The 18,141-nt window shown below is 42.0% G+C and overlaps 1 protein-coding gene across 1 annotated transcript in view; it reads left to right on the forward strand.

Annotated features, from left to right (window-relative positions):
• Positions 1-18,141, forward strand: part of FHOD3 (formin homology 2 domain containing 3) — a 497,208-nt gene that overhangs the window by 349,762 nt on the left and 129,305 nt on the right. Inside the window, exon 11 of the mRNA XM_022587005.3 lies at positions 3,194-3,307. Within this exon, the coding sequence (XP_022442713.2) occupies positions 3,194-3,307 (114 nt within the window). The remainder of the gene's footprint in view (positions 1-3,193; positions 3,308-18,141) is intronic.

An 18,141-nucleotide genomic window follows, 5' to 3' on the forward strand; every position in this document is an offset into this window, starting at 1 on the left:
AAATTCTCAGTTACTGTGATCTTTCACACAGTTTTCATGAAATGCATCCAACATATAGCTCTCATGTTCCCCAAGAACAGTATCTGTGTACAAGTTAGGAGCTGCACATTTGACTGGAAGAAAAAATATCTTGGCAACCTCATCTTCCCCAGCAGGGTGGTGTTAGCCCAGGATGGTGATGGTCTCACAGCTTCTGACGGGGCTTTCCTGGGACCCAGGTCCCTCCCACTTGGTCCCCAGGCTTCAGTACCACTGACAGTCCTGGGGGATGAGAGCAATAGAAACATGGAAATGGACAAAACGAATATACACAAAAATTGAGAAAAGCATCTGCATGCTTGTGAATGAAGATTGGCTTGGATTTCACTGAGAAAAGTTTACAATTTTTTAATTATTTGACAGGAGTTTGACTATTGTATAAATATCGTTCATACCAATTAATTTTCTGATGTTCACTCACTGTGGTTTTCAGAGGTCTGTATGGCCACAGATTTGACTGCTCAGTGGTTGACTGAAATTGAATGGGTTATAACAGAGACCAACCAGTTAGTCATTAAAAAGAATTTTTTAAAAATACAAACACTAACACACCACTGTAAAGCAATTATACTCCAGTAAAGATGTTAAACAAACAAACAAACAAAACCCAAAAACGCCGTGTAGTGAATTGAGTGAATTGTATGATCCAGTTAGTTTGGCTGAAATTCAGAAGCAAAATTAGACCATGAGGTCGTTGAATTAATTGCTCACCCAGTAGAAAAACCAAAAGAGGGAGCACGACACTATGCTTGATATATTTCCATAACGTCATCGAAACATAATTTTAGTAAAGTAATCCTGTTAAAACATTCTCTGGGATGCCCACTTTTGATTGGGAAGGGGATGGTTTTAGATGTTTGCGTAGAATAACAAGCTTAGTGTCCAGGCAGCTGGGTGATGCAGGGCTGACGCTGGAGCCCAGGGCCTGTCTCTGAGGACTTGGAGGTCCTGGGCAGCGTCCTTCCCTCCCAAGTGGGGCCCACTGCCTCCTGCTTCTCTCGCTCTCTTCCCTGCTGAGCTTGTGCTCCCCTCTCTGCTGCTTCCTTTCTTTTGTATATTCTCACCCTTTGCTTTTCTGTCTTCTCTGTGGCCTGTGGTTTTGGGGGCCCTCTCTTTTAATTTTTTTATTTAGGTATAATTGACATAACGTTATATTGGCTTCAGGTGTACAGCGTAGTGATTCAATATTTGTACAATTGGGGGCCCTCTTGAAAAAAATCAAACCAATACTCACTTGGAGAAGCAGTAAACAACCTGTTGGACAGGCAGAGTGTTGCGACTTTAAGAGATGAGAAGATGAGTGTCCAGAAACCAAGTCCCATGAAGGTGGTATGTTAACAGGGGAGGATGGTGGGGTAGTATTGTCTGCCTGCCAGAGTGCCTGGTACTTAGCACAGGCTGACATGTGATACCAAATAAGCAGATTAGAAGAGCAACAGCCAACACACCAGACTTAGCAACACAGGATAGATTTGGGATAATATAAGTATTTTATTTCCCATTATAATAATGTAATTTATTAAGGAAGACTGAAATTTCACCTCCGTATTCCAGTTTTAAAAATAGATGGCCTGGGCTTCCCTGGTGGCGCAGTGGTTGAGAGTCCGCCTGCCGATGCAGGGGACACGGGTTCGTGCCCCGGTATGGGAAGATCCCACGTGCCGTGGAGCGGCTGGGCCCGTGAGCCATGGCCGCTGAGCCTGCGCGTCCGGAGCCTGTGCTCCGCAATGAGAGAGGCCACAACAGTGAGAGGTCCGCGTACCGCAAAAAAAAAAAAAAAAATAGATGGCCTGTTTTTTTACATTTTTCTACACGTGGTTTTTAACCTCTAAGAATATTTTTTTACAATTGTGATCAAACTCAATGTGTAATATTATATCTTGATGTTACATGCAGTATGTGTGTGTGTGTGTATATTTATACACACACACACACACTCACGTACACGTACATTATAAACATTTGCCATGTTATCACTTATAAATTGGCAATCATTTTAACGGTTGTGTAATCTTCCATTGACGAATGTTACATCATACTTTCTTAGCCATTCTCACATTGTTACCTGGTTGGGTAGTTTCTGGTTTTTTGCCATGATCTCAATGAGGCTCCAGTGAGTATCTTCCTGTGTGATATTTTAGTGTATAAATAACCATAAAGTTATGTTAACGCCTCAAAAGTAGACCTACTTGGTCAAGGGGTATCCACATTTTGAGGTCAAATTGCTTCCTAGAATTAGCAATTCTAGGTTAGTTGGTGGGAGTTTATATTGGATTCACTGCATGGGGGAAGGTCTTTGTGCACTTATATCATAGTGACCCTTGGGGTCCCACACACTCCAGTACCGTGTCCTCACCAGTTTAGAAGAAGGAGTCGGCCCTACCTTGTAGCTGAGGAGGTTGTGAGGCAAAGCTCTGATCGTGATAGCTAAATACAAATAGATAGCTAAAGAACAGCTATTCTGAAAAACAAAGAAAACTCTAGAATTTTACAAATCCTGAAACTTGTTAGAGATGACTGGGAAATGATAAAAGCTCATTTGAACCTAGTGGCTATAGTTTTGGTTCTAGGGAAATATTGGATGAAAACATCGAATACGTGCACCTCCAAGCAGCAGGCCAGCCTAGAAGTTCTGGGGACAGTTTCTCCTTGATCCTTGGGCATGTGATGAGATTATAGCATTTAATGGATGAAAATGATTCAGAAACACCTAAAGGAGAATTTTTAATCCGATGTTTCTTTAGCTCATCATCCGGTATTTTCTGCAGGCTTTGATGCAATTAATGCTAATTGTGTCACCGCGAGAGGCAAGAAAATCTTCAGATTCAATTGAAAGTAATTTGGATTCTTGATTTATGTTAGCAACTAGTTTTAATGTACACTTAAAAAGAAAGGAAATATGAGGGTTTTATTTAAACCCTTTGTCATACCTGCTGCCTAATAGTTTTCGACTTTGGGAAATTTTTCTGATGAGAAATAAAACAAAGAAGTTACTAGTTTCTTCAAGTTAGGGTAATCACTAACAGTGCTAGCATTTCCAGACCTGTTTTTCTTGCAAAAATTAGCATAGTTTGCCACGTGTTATTCATTTATTGACTGGTACTCGTTTTTCTGTCCCTTCCTGCCCCACAACTTAAATCTCTGCGCTCTCCAGATACAGCAACTTTGGCAACAGCTCTCATCACTCCTCGAGGCCTTCGCCTGGACCCAATGTGCCCATCACCCTCACGTCACCTCTTTCACCTCAACAGGAGGCCGGGCTGGAAAGGTGGGTTTTAGAAGAAGCATGGTGATGACTTCCCTGTCCTCAAGTGAAGGGAATCAGTTTGATTAAGAGGGCCCAAAAGAAAAGTGTAAATGAAAAGAATAATCTGAAATATTTCCCTTTACAGAATATAGCCCAAAGGTAAGAATCTTTTCTGTCTCTTTCGCACTGTGAACTAAGTAAATATTTTATTAGAGGTGATATTTTATTGGTAATACTGTCTTATCTCCCTGCATACTATAGATAGGTATACCAGTTTGTTCTAAAATATTTAAATGTGAATGTTTCTATTCACCTCTTAAAAACTGTTCTAGATTTTGTGTAAACCGTGCAATTTGTCTTATACACATCAGTTTTCACCTTTGAATGATTCATTTTATGTAAATCAGGAGGTAGTGGGCCTGTTAAGGTGTTGTGTTATTAATCCAGGACCTACCAGAAGAGAAACAAATTGTATGGGTCCATGGAAGGAATGTAACTTGGCAAGAGTACTAATTAGACCACCAGAAATGAACTGCTTATAACTCCTAGAAGCGAATGATTGCACAGGATGTGTTTACAAGGGAAAGGTAAGACCTGTAATCTTAGAACAATTAAAAACAGGTACCCTTATATGGCAAGAGTGCTGAGTTAGAGAACACAGGCTAGGGTTCCAGCTCACTCAGTGGGAAGTTATTTAATCCCTGAGGGTAGATGCCCCTTATGCCAACCCTTACCTTAGAGGCCGGTTTTGATGAGCAGATGAACGAGTACACATGAAAGCCTTGTGTGAACCCCACCGTGTGGGTCCAGTGGGAAGCGACAATGTTTGATGATGAGATGGAACTTCCAGCAGCTCGTGATTGATCAGGTATTGAGACATGAGCGATTCACAGAAGTCATTTGCCTCAAATCCCGAGTTTAAAACAAATTCTATCTGTATTCCAAATTCAAATCGTCTCCTGTGCATTCTGAAGTGTGTTTTGCTGAGCGCTGCTGGTGGTTGGGGGTTTGGTTGGGATACAGAGCCCCAGGAGGAAGGGCTGTCCAATGGGGTTTACCTGGCCACACATCACCTGTAATTTCTAAGACGGTGCATAAATCCCATGGTGTCAAAATCCCAGGTTCCACAGTCCAGTGTGGTGCTGGGCTGGGCATATTTGGGCTCAGTTTGGTCTTGGTAATAAGGTAACAAGTTGATTACCCTGAAGACACTCTCTGCCCTTTACCCTAGGGCAGATCTTCTGGGGATCAGCTGAGGTTGCCTGTGCTCCCAGAGAGGTCACCAGTAAAGAGAACCCTTGTCCTGTTAGATGTGAGATTTGGGGCTGAAGTGAGGAATATGAGAGTCTGACTGATACCACAAAACATACCTCGCACATGCTTGGCTGCCAGCTCCTCGGGAGCAGGGAACCAGGCTCCATTCATTGCTGTGCCCCCCATGGTACCTGGGGCTGGGCTGTGGCAGAGTTGAAGTATCCAGGTGAATTATCCACTCATTGGTTGGAAAACAGCTTGGAGGTCCCTGAAGTTGAGAAGTTACAAGGATAGAAGGTCTGCAGGTTTCTCCAAGCCCTGGCCTTTGGGGGACATTGTTCCCAGGTCCTAACGGAAGCCCCAGCCTCAGCCTACTGGAAACCCAGGTCCAGTTTGGGCTGTTCCAGGAGTGCAGGCCCCTGAAGGACTCCTGTCTGTGTCTCTTTCCCTGCTGGGGCTGGCTGAGTGTCCCCTGGGGTTGCTGGGGGATTAAATGAGGGAGGAAGGGGCTGGTTTGCAGAGAGGATAGAGTGCCCTGGGGGGAGGCTGGTCTTCATCCTAAGGCCCTGGGGCTTTAGGGTTTTGAAGCAGCTGGTGATGCTCTCTAATGTGTCAACAGTGCAGAAGGAGCCAGCGGGGCGAGGCTGCAGAGACAGGGACCGCCAGAAGCTGCCTCTGAGTCTGACAGAGGTGACCATGACCGAGAAGCCCAGAGGCCTTGGGGCTTGAGAGGATCAGCGGGTTGGCTGCTGCCGGGAGAGTGGGAGCAGGGGAAGCAAAGTGAGGGTTCAGGCTTGCGGGAGCCTGTGGGTGTTAGAAACAAGGAACTGAGGTAGAAGATACTGGAAGAGAAGCAAATCGAGGATGGAGATGTTCATCTTGGGGCACGCAAGGCCTGAGGGGTCTGTCTGACACCCAGGGAGATGCACCAGGAGCTGGGGAGGTGAGAACTCAGTGGTCCTCGGCTTGAAGAAGGCACTGGGTTAAGATTCCTTAGAGGCAGCCTGCACGCTGAGACCCAGTCACTGCAGACAGCAGGGGCCCGTCCTGTTCTCTCTTACTGTGCACTTCCGCCATAGGAAATTCATTACATCCACTGTATCCACTAGCAAGGAAAGCTTCCAAGGGTTCCCTACTTCCTTGCCATTTGCATGATTTTTTCAGCTATCATCATCTGCAACTTTGGAAAACCATGTGATGGATCATTTGAAACATCAGATGTGCCATTTCATTAAGGCCAGGAAGCCACCAGGCCTGGCTGCTCATCACTTCTTACTCTCGCCTTGCTAGCTTATGTTTTGTGACTGTTAAAAAAAAAGAAAAATCAAAGGGGCCCCAACTCCAAATCATATTTGTATACTACCACCCAAGCATATTATGTCAGTTGTATTTATGATAATGTATATTTTCATACAGTTTATTTTTTTCTTTTTCCTATTTAATAACTGGATTCTTTGGATGTCACCCATAATCCATTTTTACATTTACAAATATTTTCTGCCTTATTAAGATACATGATTGTTTTTACCGAGGTATATACTTCAGTAGAGTCTGTAAGATTTATCATTGGGGTGTTTTATAATACCCATACTTATTGAAACTGAAAAGAAAACTCTTAGGAAAAACATTGAGCTATTATGAACAATTGCAAATTTGCAACGAGAACCCACATGTTCTGTCAGAACACTCCTGACTAATAAACAGCATGACAGGGCCCCATGCAGTACCGGGCAGTTCTAGAAATCCTTTCCCTTGATTTGGAAGCAAGTCTTACTTCTCTGAAGTCCTAGGAAAATCAGGCCAACTAAAACACTCCTTCAGGCAAGTCAGCCCGATTTGGGACTACAGCTGGGCATCACTGTGAGTTTGGAGTTTTCCATCTTTTTCCCAAGCATATTAGTGTGTTGGATGTTAATAAAACTCGGAATGATAAATCAACCTAGAAAGGAAAAACTGAAGAAACAATCTATAAATTAAATCAAGGCAGGGGTATTAAAACGAATCCATCTCCACATCTCCTAGTACAGCCTCATTTATAGGGCTCTTTTCGAAACAGAGAGTGTAGCATTGATTTTCGTGAAACTGCAACTTGAGTTGTGCCCAAACACAACAAAATAAGAAAACCGGAACTATTTGCAAAAGCCCTCAGGGATACAAGATGCAACTGTCTAATGAAAGCAGACTTTTAAAATGCTTCAATTTTGAAAACGTGATTTTTGAGTGGAAATGTTCTAGATATTTTCTTTTTAAAAGAAACAAAATTACAAGACTATCTGAACCATTCACGTTCAAACATTCAAATGAAACAAACGAGCAAACAATAATCACAGCACAGTCACTGCGGCTCTGGTCAGAGCTCATCCTCTCTCCATCCCTGCGGCGCCATCCCCATCTGGTGGCCTTTTCAGAAGTGGCAGCTGGAGGCTTGTCTGGTGATGTGACAGCAGTTACGGAGGGAGTTTGGGGGAATGGTAAGTCTAGTGCGGGGGGGGGGGGGTTGAAGGTGCTTTGAGGCGGGTCAGTCTTTGTGCTGGGGCTAGGAAGTAAGTGCTCTGGGAATGAGGCCCCCCTGGAGTGGGGGGGGATGAGCAGGTGAAGATGCTGAGAGCTCAGTGGGTACACCTTGGAGATTTTAGGAGGCCAGGGAGGACTTCCCTGTAGACCTGGCAGTATGTGCCATAAGCATTGACTCTGCTCTCTTTCCCCCTTACAATAGCGCTGTTGTCTACTGTAAACGGCAATCACCCGCCTGTTTTACAGACTAATGTCAGGAGTCCTTAGAAGTTTGGGAATTGTCTGCCTTGTATAGTCGTCCCAGCAGAGTCTTTCCTGACTTCCTGGAAGACTATAAGCCCAGATATTAGTAGTGACACTTCCTTTGGGAATAAATGGATAATAAGGGATGAATAAAGGATGCAACTTTAAATTCTGTTGTATTACTGTTCGTATGGGCTTAGCATGTATTGTATACACAGTATAACATTTGAAAGGTGTGAAGGGGTGCACAGTGCAAGTGAAGCTTCCTCCTACCCAGAAGCAACCACTCCTAGCAATTCCTTATGTGTACTTCCAGAGATATATTACGTTAATATCAGCATATATGTGTTTAATATAGCTTTACACAAATAGTAACACGCTACATAAACTACTCTGCATCTGGCTTTTTCACTGAAAAATATATCTAGGTTCTTTTTCCACAGCAATACTTGTAGCTTTTGCATTCTTTTTAATACTTTGTTCTCTGGGTGCTTCTTCATATACCTAGTCCTGTAATGATGGGCCCTAATCTTTTGCTATTACAAACGATACTGCAGTGTAATCTTTATCCATGTGTCTTTTTGTCCATGTGTCATTTTGCACATGTGTGATTATCCCTAGGATAAAAGCCCAGAAATAGATTTAGTAAGTCAAGTTTTTGTATTTCTAAAATTTTGATTGAATTTTGCCAAGTTGCTCTTCGTGAAGATTGTACCAGTTTTGGTTCTCAACCACAGGTGTGTGAGAGAGCTTTTTTTCCCACACCTCTGCCAAAGAGGTGTTGTTCAACTAGTCAACCATTTTCCCCCAGTAGTGAAGAGTTGTGTGTCATTAACATTTAAGTGTGCATTTCTTATTATGAATGTGATCCAGCATGATTTCATATGTCCAGGTACCTTTCCTTTTCCGTGAATTTTTGGTTCGTGATCACTGTTCTTTTCCTTATTGAGGTATACAGGTTCTTTATAAACTGCAATAGGTGAACCAATTATTTTCCTCAGTCGTTGGTCTTTTTACAACATTTATGTGTTTTTACCACGCAGAACGGTTTAAATTTTGGAGTCAAGTTTATTAATCTTTTCTATCTTCTGGGTTTAGTGTTCCTTATGAGGACAGCCTTTTCTCCCGTGGTCTCTTCTATTATTTCTATAGCTACAGTTTTCACATGGATATATTTTATCTGTCTGGAAGTTATTTTGGCATATGGTATGAGGCAGAGATCCAAGTTACATTTTTTCACTTGTTTGAGTACCACTTAGTGAACAATCCATCATTTCCCTATCGATTTGTCATATACCAACAGGAATATGGGCTCGTTTATGTGTCTGTGCAAGCTGTTCCCATAGGAGCATTTCCCATCTCCTCTGGTGCCCACCTTCTCGGATGGATCAACTGTTTGAGGCCGTCAGGAGCCCCCCTTCCTCCCGGTTTTTGGAATATGACTGTGTCATGTGCTACCTTGAAATGGTCCGTTATTTTTGTCATATGCTGTTGTGGGGTTTTGTATGGCGGTTGGCTGTGCTGCAATAAAGAGAATGGGAACATCTGGGGAAGCTGGGACCAAGCAGCTCGGACGAGGAGAGTGGGAGCCTGCTGTACTGAGCCCAAGCCCCCCTCACTTCCTGTGACCCCCTAGGACACCTGTCCCTACCACTGATATCATAACCCCTCCCTCTGAATGAAGGTCTCCGTTTCCATGCATTTCCTGCCTATCTTCGGTTACTTTCACTCTTGTAGTTCTTAGCTGCTTGCAGGCCCAGTGACCATTGCCCCGAGTATAATTTGCTGCTACCTGTGTCTCCCTCATCCTGATTTCCTCCTCCACGTGGACTGCTCTGTATGGGTGTCTGGGTGCTTGTGTCTTTCTGTTCTAGTCTGCTTTGGCTTTTATTATTTCTGGCCTTTGCTAGTATCTACGTATGCCTTGAGGTTCTACTTGTCTGGTTTTCAAATCACTGCTTTTTCCAAATATATGATCCATGTATTTTTCTGGATCCCAAGCACTTGCTGGCTGTGTTCCATCTCTTGGTCTACGCAGTACTTTTTCAAACATTGTGTCAGTAGAGTTGAGAGCTCCATTGTCCAATGGGCTCTAGTTAAATTTTTATTTTTAATTTATTGTTTTGAAGTTTTGAATTTTATTTATTTTTTTATACAGCAGGTTCTTACTAGATTGGGATTGACATATATACACTAATATGTATAAAATGGATAACTAATTTATTTTTAATTTAAATTGCTCAAAGTAGATTTTAAAAAATATCAGAGACGATCCTGATTAGCATGTAAAGTGGGATAAAAGGCATTGCCTTTCTTTGTGATCACAGTTAATGGCATAGAGCCCACAATGGCCAACAGAAGGAAAAAGATACCAACAGGGACAGAGTCCCTACGGTTCAAACCAAGAGGCTGTGTAGCTGTATGCTCCTGGTGCTGTGCACCAGGTGAATTTCCTACTCGCCTGCTGCTAGTTCCTGATAGCAGTCTTGTTACAAGCAATGAGTTCCTGGAAGGCCCAATGTGGTCCTGATTAATCCATTGTGCTACATCCAGAGCGCACAAGAGGAGACGCACTGGTCCACTGATGGAGTGAGTTTACAGTAGGGTCTGGCTCCCTGATGGCAGCTTCATACAGTGACTGTGGGCATTAGGGGACCTGGGCTCTGCGGTAGCCCACGTGGGTTTTAGATCCGACTTCTTCTCACCGTTCCTACTACCGTAGATTTAGTCCGAGACCTGTGTCATGCCTGGACTATGTAGTGCAGTGATGTATGTCTCCCATCCTTTCTGAAATATGGATCTGACATTTCCTGCTTAGAAACCTTGCCTCCCGCTACCTATCTGTGAACCTAACCTGATTAACCTCATCTCTAGGATCTCTCGCGTTTGGGTCCTGCTTGCACCTTGCAGCTTCATCAGCCATCAGCGTCCCCATCCTCACTGTACTGCAACCGCACACAAGTGCTACCAGGCTCTCCTGAGGCCCCTTCCTTCATGTTTGCTCTGTCCTCCGCCCAGCCTCCTCCTCTCTTCATTCAGTCAATTCCTTCTCATCCTCCAGGATCCAAGTAGGTGACATCTGTCTGTAAAACTCCTCTGACTTCCTCAGGCAGAATGAATTGGGACATTCTTATGGGCTCATATACCTCAATTTAAGCTCTCAGCCCTTTGAATCATTATGTGTTTATCCTTCTGTTTCTAAAATAAGGGTCACAAACGTACAGTGGTCTGAGGGTAGTGAACCTGGGTTCCACAAAGCCATGGGATAAAGATGGTTCACATTTCTGGACTGGCCATTTTTTTTTAAAGATTCAGGAATCCTTAAGACAAGCAGGACTGGAGAATCCACATACATGTAAATTGTAAAGATAAAAGTGTTTGCTTTTGCAGGGAAGCACTTTCTGCTCGTCCTATGTTCCTTTTTGTCAGCCTTTTGGCTGCTTCGCTATTGGGCGTCTCCTCTCCACATCTCTCCAGCATGAGATTCCCTATTCCTCACTGCCCTGCCCCCTACCTCTTTGTCAAATAACCAGGCGAACAAATGTATGAGCAGTTTTAATCTCTTCTAATCCTGTTTCCTTCCTTTGGAAAGTGGGGTTAGAATAGATTTTTTAATTTTTAATTTTATTTTTTTGGCCACGCTGTGCAGCTTGCAAGATCTTAGTTTCCCGATCAGGGATCAAACCTGGGCCCCTGGCAGTGAAAGCTCCAGGCCCTAACCACTGGACTGCCAGGGAATTCCCAGGAATAGATTTTTTTAAATTAGACAATTCTCTCACCCTTGTTTACTTAAAGGGTATCTATAGCAACCTTAAGAGGTATATACTGTAATTTTGTTTGGAAGTGAGAACATTGTGTGTGTGTAAGAGAGGCAGGTGAGCTCTGTAACAAGGAAGTGCAAATATCACTCATCAAAGTACTGCAGATAGAACAGCTACACAACAGACCTGGAGACACTTACAGTTGTTCTGTGCTATAAACTGAGCCCTAGCCCTGCGCCATCATCCCTGCTTGGGCACCTCTCCCAGTGGGACAGCCCCCGACGGCCAGGTTTCCAGTTGTCGTTGGCTACAGTGGTTTTGCACTGGCATTGTAAGAAGATCACAGAGAGAAAATGGGTAGGAAGGATGGGGGAGATTTCTCCTTCAGAAAATGTTTCTGGGTCCCTGGTCCCATTTCCTTGCTCCTTCCCACAAAGCCAGGCCACGAGTGAGTAAGCTTTACTATTATAGTGGAAGAGACTGGGTTTCTGGGTTGATTTTGGAAAGTGTGTGTGTAAACACACATATATAGATAGAAATCTAGATAGATATCTAGATAGATAGAGATAGAAACACACACCCCTTCCTACCCTTTTTCACTTTCTAGTCTTTGTACAATGCTAGTGCAAAACCATGGTAGCCAGTGACAACTGGAAACCTGACTGTTAGGTGCTGTGAACGTGCGTGTGCACATGCACACATGCACGCACACATTACATACTCATCCATTTCATTCAGTGAGTGTTTATCAGGTGCTCACAGTGTGCCATGAGTGCTGGCCTGGGAATCCAACATTGATTGAATCAGACCCTGTCCCTGACTTCATCGAGCTTACGCTCTAGTGGCAGAAACAGAAGGTAAGCAAAGCATCAGCAAACAGTATTGTGAAGAAAATGAACCGTCATAGAAGAACTGGAGAAAGAGAGGCCGTCAGTGTGGGGAGCCCAGCACCGGTCCTCCATCCTCATGACTGACACCTCCAGTAAGAGGTCTGGGAAACTGAGTCACCAATATAAGGCAAATTGCACTTTGTCCCTAGGTTTGCCTGGTGGGAGGGCGAGGGTGGGGAAGGGAGGTAAAGAGGGAGATAAGAAAATAGAGTGATTCCACATCTTTCTTCAAGTCATGATCCTGAAGATCTGGAAGAGTTGGGAGATTGTGTTTGGAAGACATTTGATGTTCAGAGGAGAGGCGGGCATGCAGGGGAGGGGTAAGTTGGCCTGGAGTGGAGAGGGAGGGGGACGACTGGAAAGATGGGCTTCAGTTCGAGCCAGCAAGGCCCAGAGACTGCAGGACATAGGAGGGGCTGGTGGCAATCAGTGCTTTTGGAAGCTGTCAGGAGATATTATAAAGCCTAATCGAGGTGGACCTGTGACAGGAGAGGACTGACCTCCTTCTGGCTGGAGGACTCACTTGGTCTTGGACAGTAGGGTGGGGAGTAAGAGGGAACTGGCAAGAACTGCTGTATGCTTGGGCTCAGGGCCTGCAGAAGGGGCAGGTGGACAGGCTGAAGCATGATGCCAGCCAGGCATGGAGGATGGCTTCATGCTTTATGCATGAGCCAGCACAGTCCATGCGATAGCCCGTGGGACCAGTCTCTACTGCAGCTCTGGGAGCCCTGCTGTTTCCTCCTGTGGCCGGGAAGCTCAGACCTGCACCAAAATGGTGTGTGACGGGCCGGAGAAGGAGAGCAGAAGGAACCTTTAAATCCACATCCCCATCTTTGATGACAGCTGTCTCCAGGATTGTAGCAGTGACGATGAAGGAAAGTTGCCTGTTTCTTGAGGCTGCCTCTGGGGCTTGCTCATTTCATCCTGAAAGCTGGGATGTGACCCTGAAGGTGTGAAAAAGGTTCTGCCATTTTCTTGTTTCAAGGCAAGCAAAGTGCCTTTTATAACCGGGCACAACCCAGAGTTACCTCTTGTCCTGTGATCATTAGGTTGGGTCACCCCAGTTTCATAGCCAGGTTGTAAAGACAGCCATTCTGCATCATTGAATTACCATTTTATTATTATTATTGACCTCTAAGTCTTCATATTAAATTACCTACTTGTGAATTAAGTGATACTTTCAAATATCGATTTGTGAACTTAGTTTAGGTTTTGTTAATATTTAACCAGAGATTATAATTTTTTAAAATAAGAAATGTTGAAGATTTGCTTCTTTCACAAATAAGATTTTACTTAACTCAAACTTACCAAAGGAGCATTTATTTTTAAACAGCTTTTGCTGTATACTTGACATACAAAAAACTGCACGTAAGTTTTTTGTTTGTTTGTTTGTTTTGCGGTACGCGGGCCTCTCACAGCTGTGGCCTCTCCCGTTGCGGAGTACAGGCTCCGGACGCACAGGCTCAGCGGCCATGGCTCACGGGCCCAGCCGCTCCGTGGCATGTGGGATCTTCCCGGACCGGGGCACGAACCCGCGTCCCCTGCATCGGTAGGCGGACTCTCAACCACTGCACCACCAGGGAAGCCCTGCATATAAGTTTTGACATATGTTTTGCCAGTGAAACTATTACCACAATTGAGATAATGCACAAGTTCATTACTCTTAAGCATTTTTTTCATGCATGCCCTTTTGTGATTATGGCTGCCCCTCCCTATCCCCAAGCAACCATGGGTCTGCCTTCTGTCATTATCGATTGGTTTGCATTTATAAGAATTTCATGTGGGCTTCCCTGGTGGCGCAGTGGTTGGGAGTCCGCCTGCTGATGCGGGGGACGCGGGTTTGTGACCCGGTCCGGGAGGATCCCACATGCCGCGGAGCGGCTGGGCCCGTGAGCCATGGCCGCTGAGCCTGCGCGTCCGGAGCCTGTGCTCCACAACGGGAGAGGCCACAACAGTGAGAGGCCCGCGTGCCGCAAAAAAAAAAAAAAAAAAAGAATTTCATGTAAATGTAATCGTGCAGTAAGTACTCTTAGAGAGGGGTTGACTTCTTTCAATTAGTGTAATTGTTTTGCGACTCCTCTATTTTGTTGCATGTTTCATTAGTAAATGCCTTTTTATTACTGTATGGATATACTACAATTTATCTGTTTACCTGTTGATGGACATTTGGGTTGCTTCCAGTTTTGGCTATGAATAGTTGTGTACAAGTCTTTGTATGGAAATTTGCTTTCATTTCTTTTGGATAACTACCTAGAAATGAAATGGCTCAGTCATATGGTAGGTGCATGTTTAGCTTTGTAAGTAAGTGTTAAGCTATCTTCCAAAATGGCTGCATACCAGAATAATGTAGGCCTCATAAAATGAGATGAAATATCTTTCCTTCCTCTTCAACTTTCTAGAAGAGTTTGCACAGCATTAGTGTTATTTATTCCTTAAATATTTCTTAGAATTCACCAGGGAAACTCTCTGGGAGTAGAGTTTTCTTCATAGGAAAGTTTTAAACTACAAATTCAATATCTTTAATAGATGTTTATCTGATATCAATCCACATCAGGTCATGTATTTCTTCTTGAGTGACTGTTAGGAGTTTTTGTCTTTCAAGGAATTTTTCCATTTCATCTAAGTTGTCAAATTTATTGGCATAAAATTGTTCAAAATATTCCCTTATTATTCTTTTAATATCTCTTTCAATCCTAAAGTTCATAATTTTTGTCTTCTCTCTATTTTCCTGATCAGTCTGGCTAGAGGTTTATCAATTTTATTGATTTTAAAGAATCAGTTTTTGGTTTCACTTAATTGTCTAATATTTTTGTTTTATGTTTCATTGATTTCTACTCTCTATATATCCTTTTTTTCTACTTACTTTGGGTTAAATTTGCTCTTATTTTTCTAAGTTGGAAGATGATGCCATTGATTTGAGACTTATTGCCTTTTCTAATATAGGCATTTAGTGTTGTAAATTTTCCTCTACGTATTGCTTTAGCTGCATCCCACATATTTTTAACATGTTGTGTTCTTATTTTCACTTAGTTCAAAATGCTTTTTAATTTCCCTTTTGATTTCTCCTTTATCCATGGGTTATTTCAAAGTATTTATTTAGCTTATAAATATTTGTGGATCTTCCAGATCTTTCTGTTATGGATTTCTAATTTAATAAAACTGGGGACAAAGAACGTATTTTGTATGGCTTGAATCCTTTTAAATGTATGGAGCTTTATTTTATAGCCCAAAATATGGTCTATTGTGGCAAATGTTCCGTGTGCATTTGAAAAGAATATGTATCCTGATATTATTGGGCAGAACATTTTGTATGTTTTATATTTAAATTGGGTGGAATTAGTTATATATTCAATGTGGGTTTTGTTTTGTTTTTGTAGACAGCATATTGTTGAGTCTTGCTTTTTTATTGAATCTGACCATCTCTGCCTTTTAATTGGGGATGTTTGAGCATTTATATGTAATGTGATTATCAATTTGTGATTGATATATTGTTGTTATGCTTACTTTAATCAATCTATTATCTTTTAAAGGTATTTAAATAATAATAAATATGCTTTGTATTTACCTATCTTATCTTTTCTATTGCTTTTTATTTCTTTGTGTAGATCCAGATGGCTATGTGGTGCCATTTATCTTCTGCTTGAAGGATTTTCTTTAACATTTCTCGTAGTGCAGGTATACTGATGGTGAATTCTTTCCATTTTTATATGTCTGAAAAGGTCTTTATTTCACCTTCATTTAAAACAATATTTATTTATTTATTTATTTGGTTGCACTGGGTCTTCGTTGCGGCAGGTGGGCTCCTTAGTTGTGGCATGCGAACTCTTAGTTGCGGCATGCATGTGGGATCTAGTTCCCTGACCAGGGATCAAACCTGGGTCCCCTGCATTGGGAGCACAGAGTCTTATCCACTGCACCACCAGGGAAGTCCCTCACCTTCATTTTTGAAAGATATTTTTGCTGGGTAGAGAATTATAGATTGACAGGGGTTTTTTCTTTTAGTGATTTAAAGATGTTGCTCTACTTTCTTCTATCTTACATTGTTTCTGACAATAAGCATTCTGTAATTTTTTTTGTACCTCTGCATGCAATGTGTCTTTTTTCCTCTGGTGGATAAAGAGATTCTCTCTTTATCATTGGTTTTAAAATTTTGATTTTGATATGCCTCCATATAGTTTTCTTCATGTTTCTTGTGCTTGAGGCTTGTTCAGATTCTTGGGTCTATGGGTTATAGTTTTTATCAAAATGGGAAAATTTTCAGTGTTTATTTCTTCAAATTTTGGGGGTACTTTTCACCTCTCCTTTGTTTTGATGACTTCAATTGCATATATATTGAGCAATTTGAAGTTTTACCAAAGTTTATGGGTGCTCTATTGATTTTCTCCAGTCTTCTTTTGCAATGTGTTTCATTTTGAATAGTTTCCATTTCTATGCCTTCAAGTTCACGATTTTTTTTCTCAAGCGTCAATCACCTTTACCACTGAATTCTTTTTTTAAATTGAAGTATAATTGACATACAACATTATATTAGTTTCAGGTGTACAACATAATGATTCAACATTTGTGTACACTGCAAAAGGATCACACCATAAGTCTAGTTATGATCTGTCAACATACAAAGTTACAATTGTTTTCTCTTGTGATGAGAACTTTTAAGATTTACTCTCTTAACAACTTTCAAATATGAAGTACATCGTTATTGACTATAGTTACATTCCTATGACTTATTTATTTTATATCTGGAAGTTTGTACCTCTTAATACCTTTCACCTATTTTGTCTAACTCCTAACACCCCCTTCTCTGGCAACCAACAATATGTTTTCTGTATCTGTGAGTTTGTTTTGTTTGTTCATTTGTTTTGTTTTTTTTTAAGATTCCACATATGAATGAAATTATGTGATATTTGTCTTCCTCTGTCTGACTTATTTCACAAGGTCCTTCTGTGTTATCACAAATGTCAAGATTTTATTCTTTTTTATGCCTGAATAATATTCCATTGTGTATATATACCACATCTTCTTTATCCATTCATCCATCAGTGGACATTTAGGTTTCCACCTCTTGACTATTGTAAATAATGATGCAATGAATATAGGGATTCATATATCTTTTCAAACTAGTGTTTTTGTTTCCTTTGGACAAATACCCAGAAGTGGAATTTTTGGGTCATATGGTAGTTCTGTTTTTAATGTTTTGAGGAACCTCCATACTGTTTTCCATAATGGCTGCACCAATTTATATTCCTACCAACAGTGAACAAGGGTTCCCTTTTCTCCACATCCTTGTCAACACTTGTTATTTCTTGTCCTTTTGATAATAGCCATTCTGACAGGTGTGAGGTGATATCCCACTGATAATTAGTGACATTGAATATCTTTTCATGTGCCTCTTGGCCATCTTTATGCCCTCTTTGGAAAAATGTCTATTCAGATCATCTGAACTGGGCTCTTTTTTATACCTTTCATGTCTTAACATGTTCATAGTTTCTTTAACTTCTTGAATCTATGGACTATAGTCATAATAACTTTTAATGCTCTGGTCACCTAGTTCTATCATCTATGTCATTTCTGGATTGTTTTCAATTGATAGGTTTTATTTCTTCTTTATGGGTTGTATTTTCTTCCTTGTTTGCCTGCCTGGTCATTTCTTAATGGATGCCACACCTTGTAAATTATCTTTTTTTTTGGATTCCTATAAATATTCTTGAGCTTTGTTCTACGATGTGATTCATTCAGAAAGTTTGATCCTTGGACTTCCCTGGTGGTCCAGTGGTTAAGAATCCATGCTTCCAATGCAGGGGGTGAGGGTTCGATCCCTGGTTGGGGAACTAGGATCCCACATGCCATACAATGTGGCCAAAATAAAATAAAATAAAATAAAAGTTTGATCCTTGCAGGCCTCATGTTTTTAGCTTTAGGCAGGACCAGAGCTATGTTTATAAAGCCCAATAGTTTACTTCTTACAACTTTAACTGATGCTCCCTGACCCTTTGGCTTCTGCTTCTCCCAGCTACATATTCTCTCCTTGCTTTCCAGTTTAAAGTCCTGGATGCACGACTATGATTAGCTCGTCCTTCTGCACCAGAAGCCTCACACACCGCTAGACAGCTTGCCTTTGGATGAGCTACCTTTGGGGCAGGAACCCACTCTGTATTCACTTAGCTGTTGCCAGGGGCACAGGGTCCTATGCAAA

This window comes from Delphinapterus leucas, chromosome 14 (genome assembly GCF_059928025.1).
Source record: "Delphinapterus leucas isolate spDelLeu-1000000601 "Yukka" chromosome 14, BTC_Dleu_Yukka2, whole genome shotgun sequence".
Classification (NCBI taxonomy): domain Eukaryota; kingdom Metazoa; phylum Chordata; class Mammalia; order Artiodactyla; family Monodontidae; genus Delphinapterus; species Delphinapterus leucas.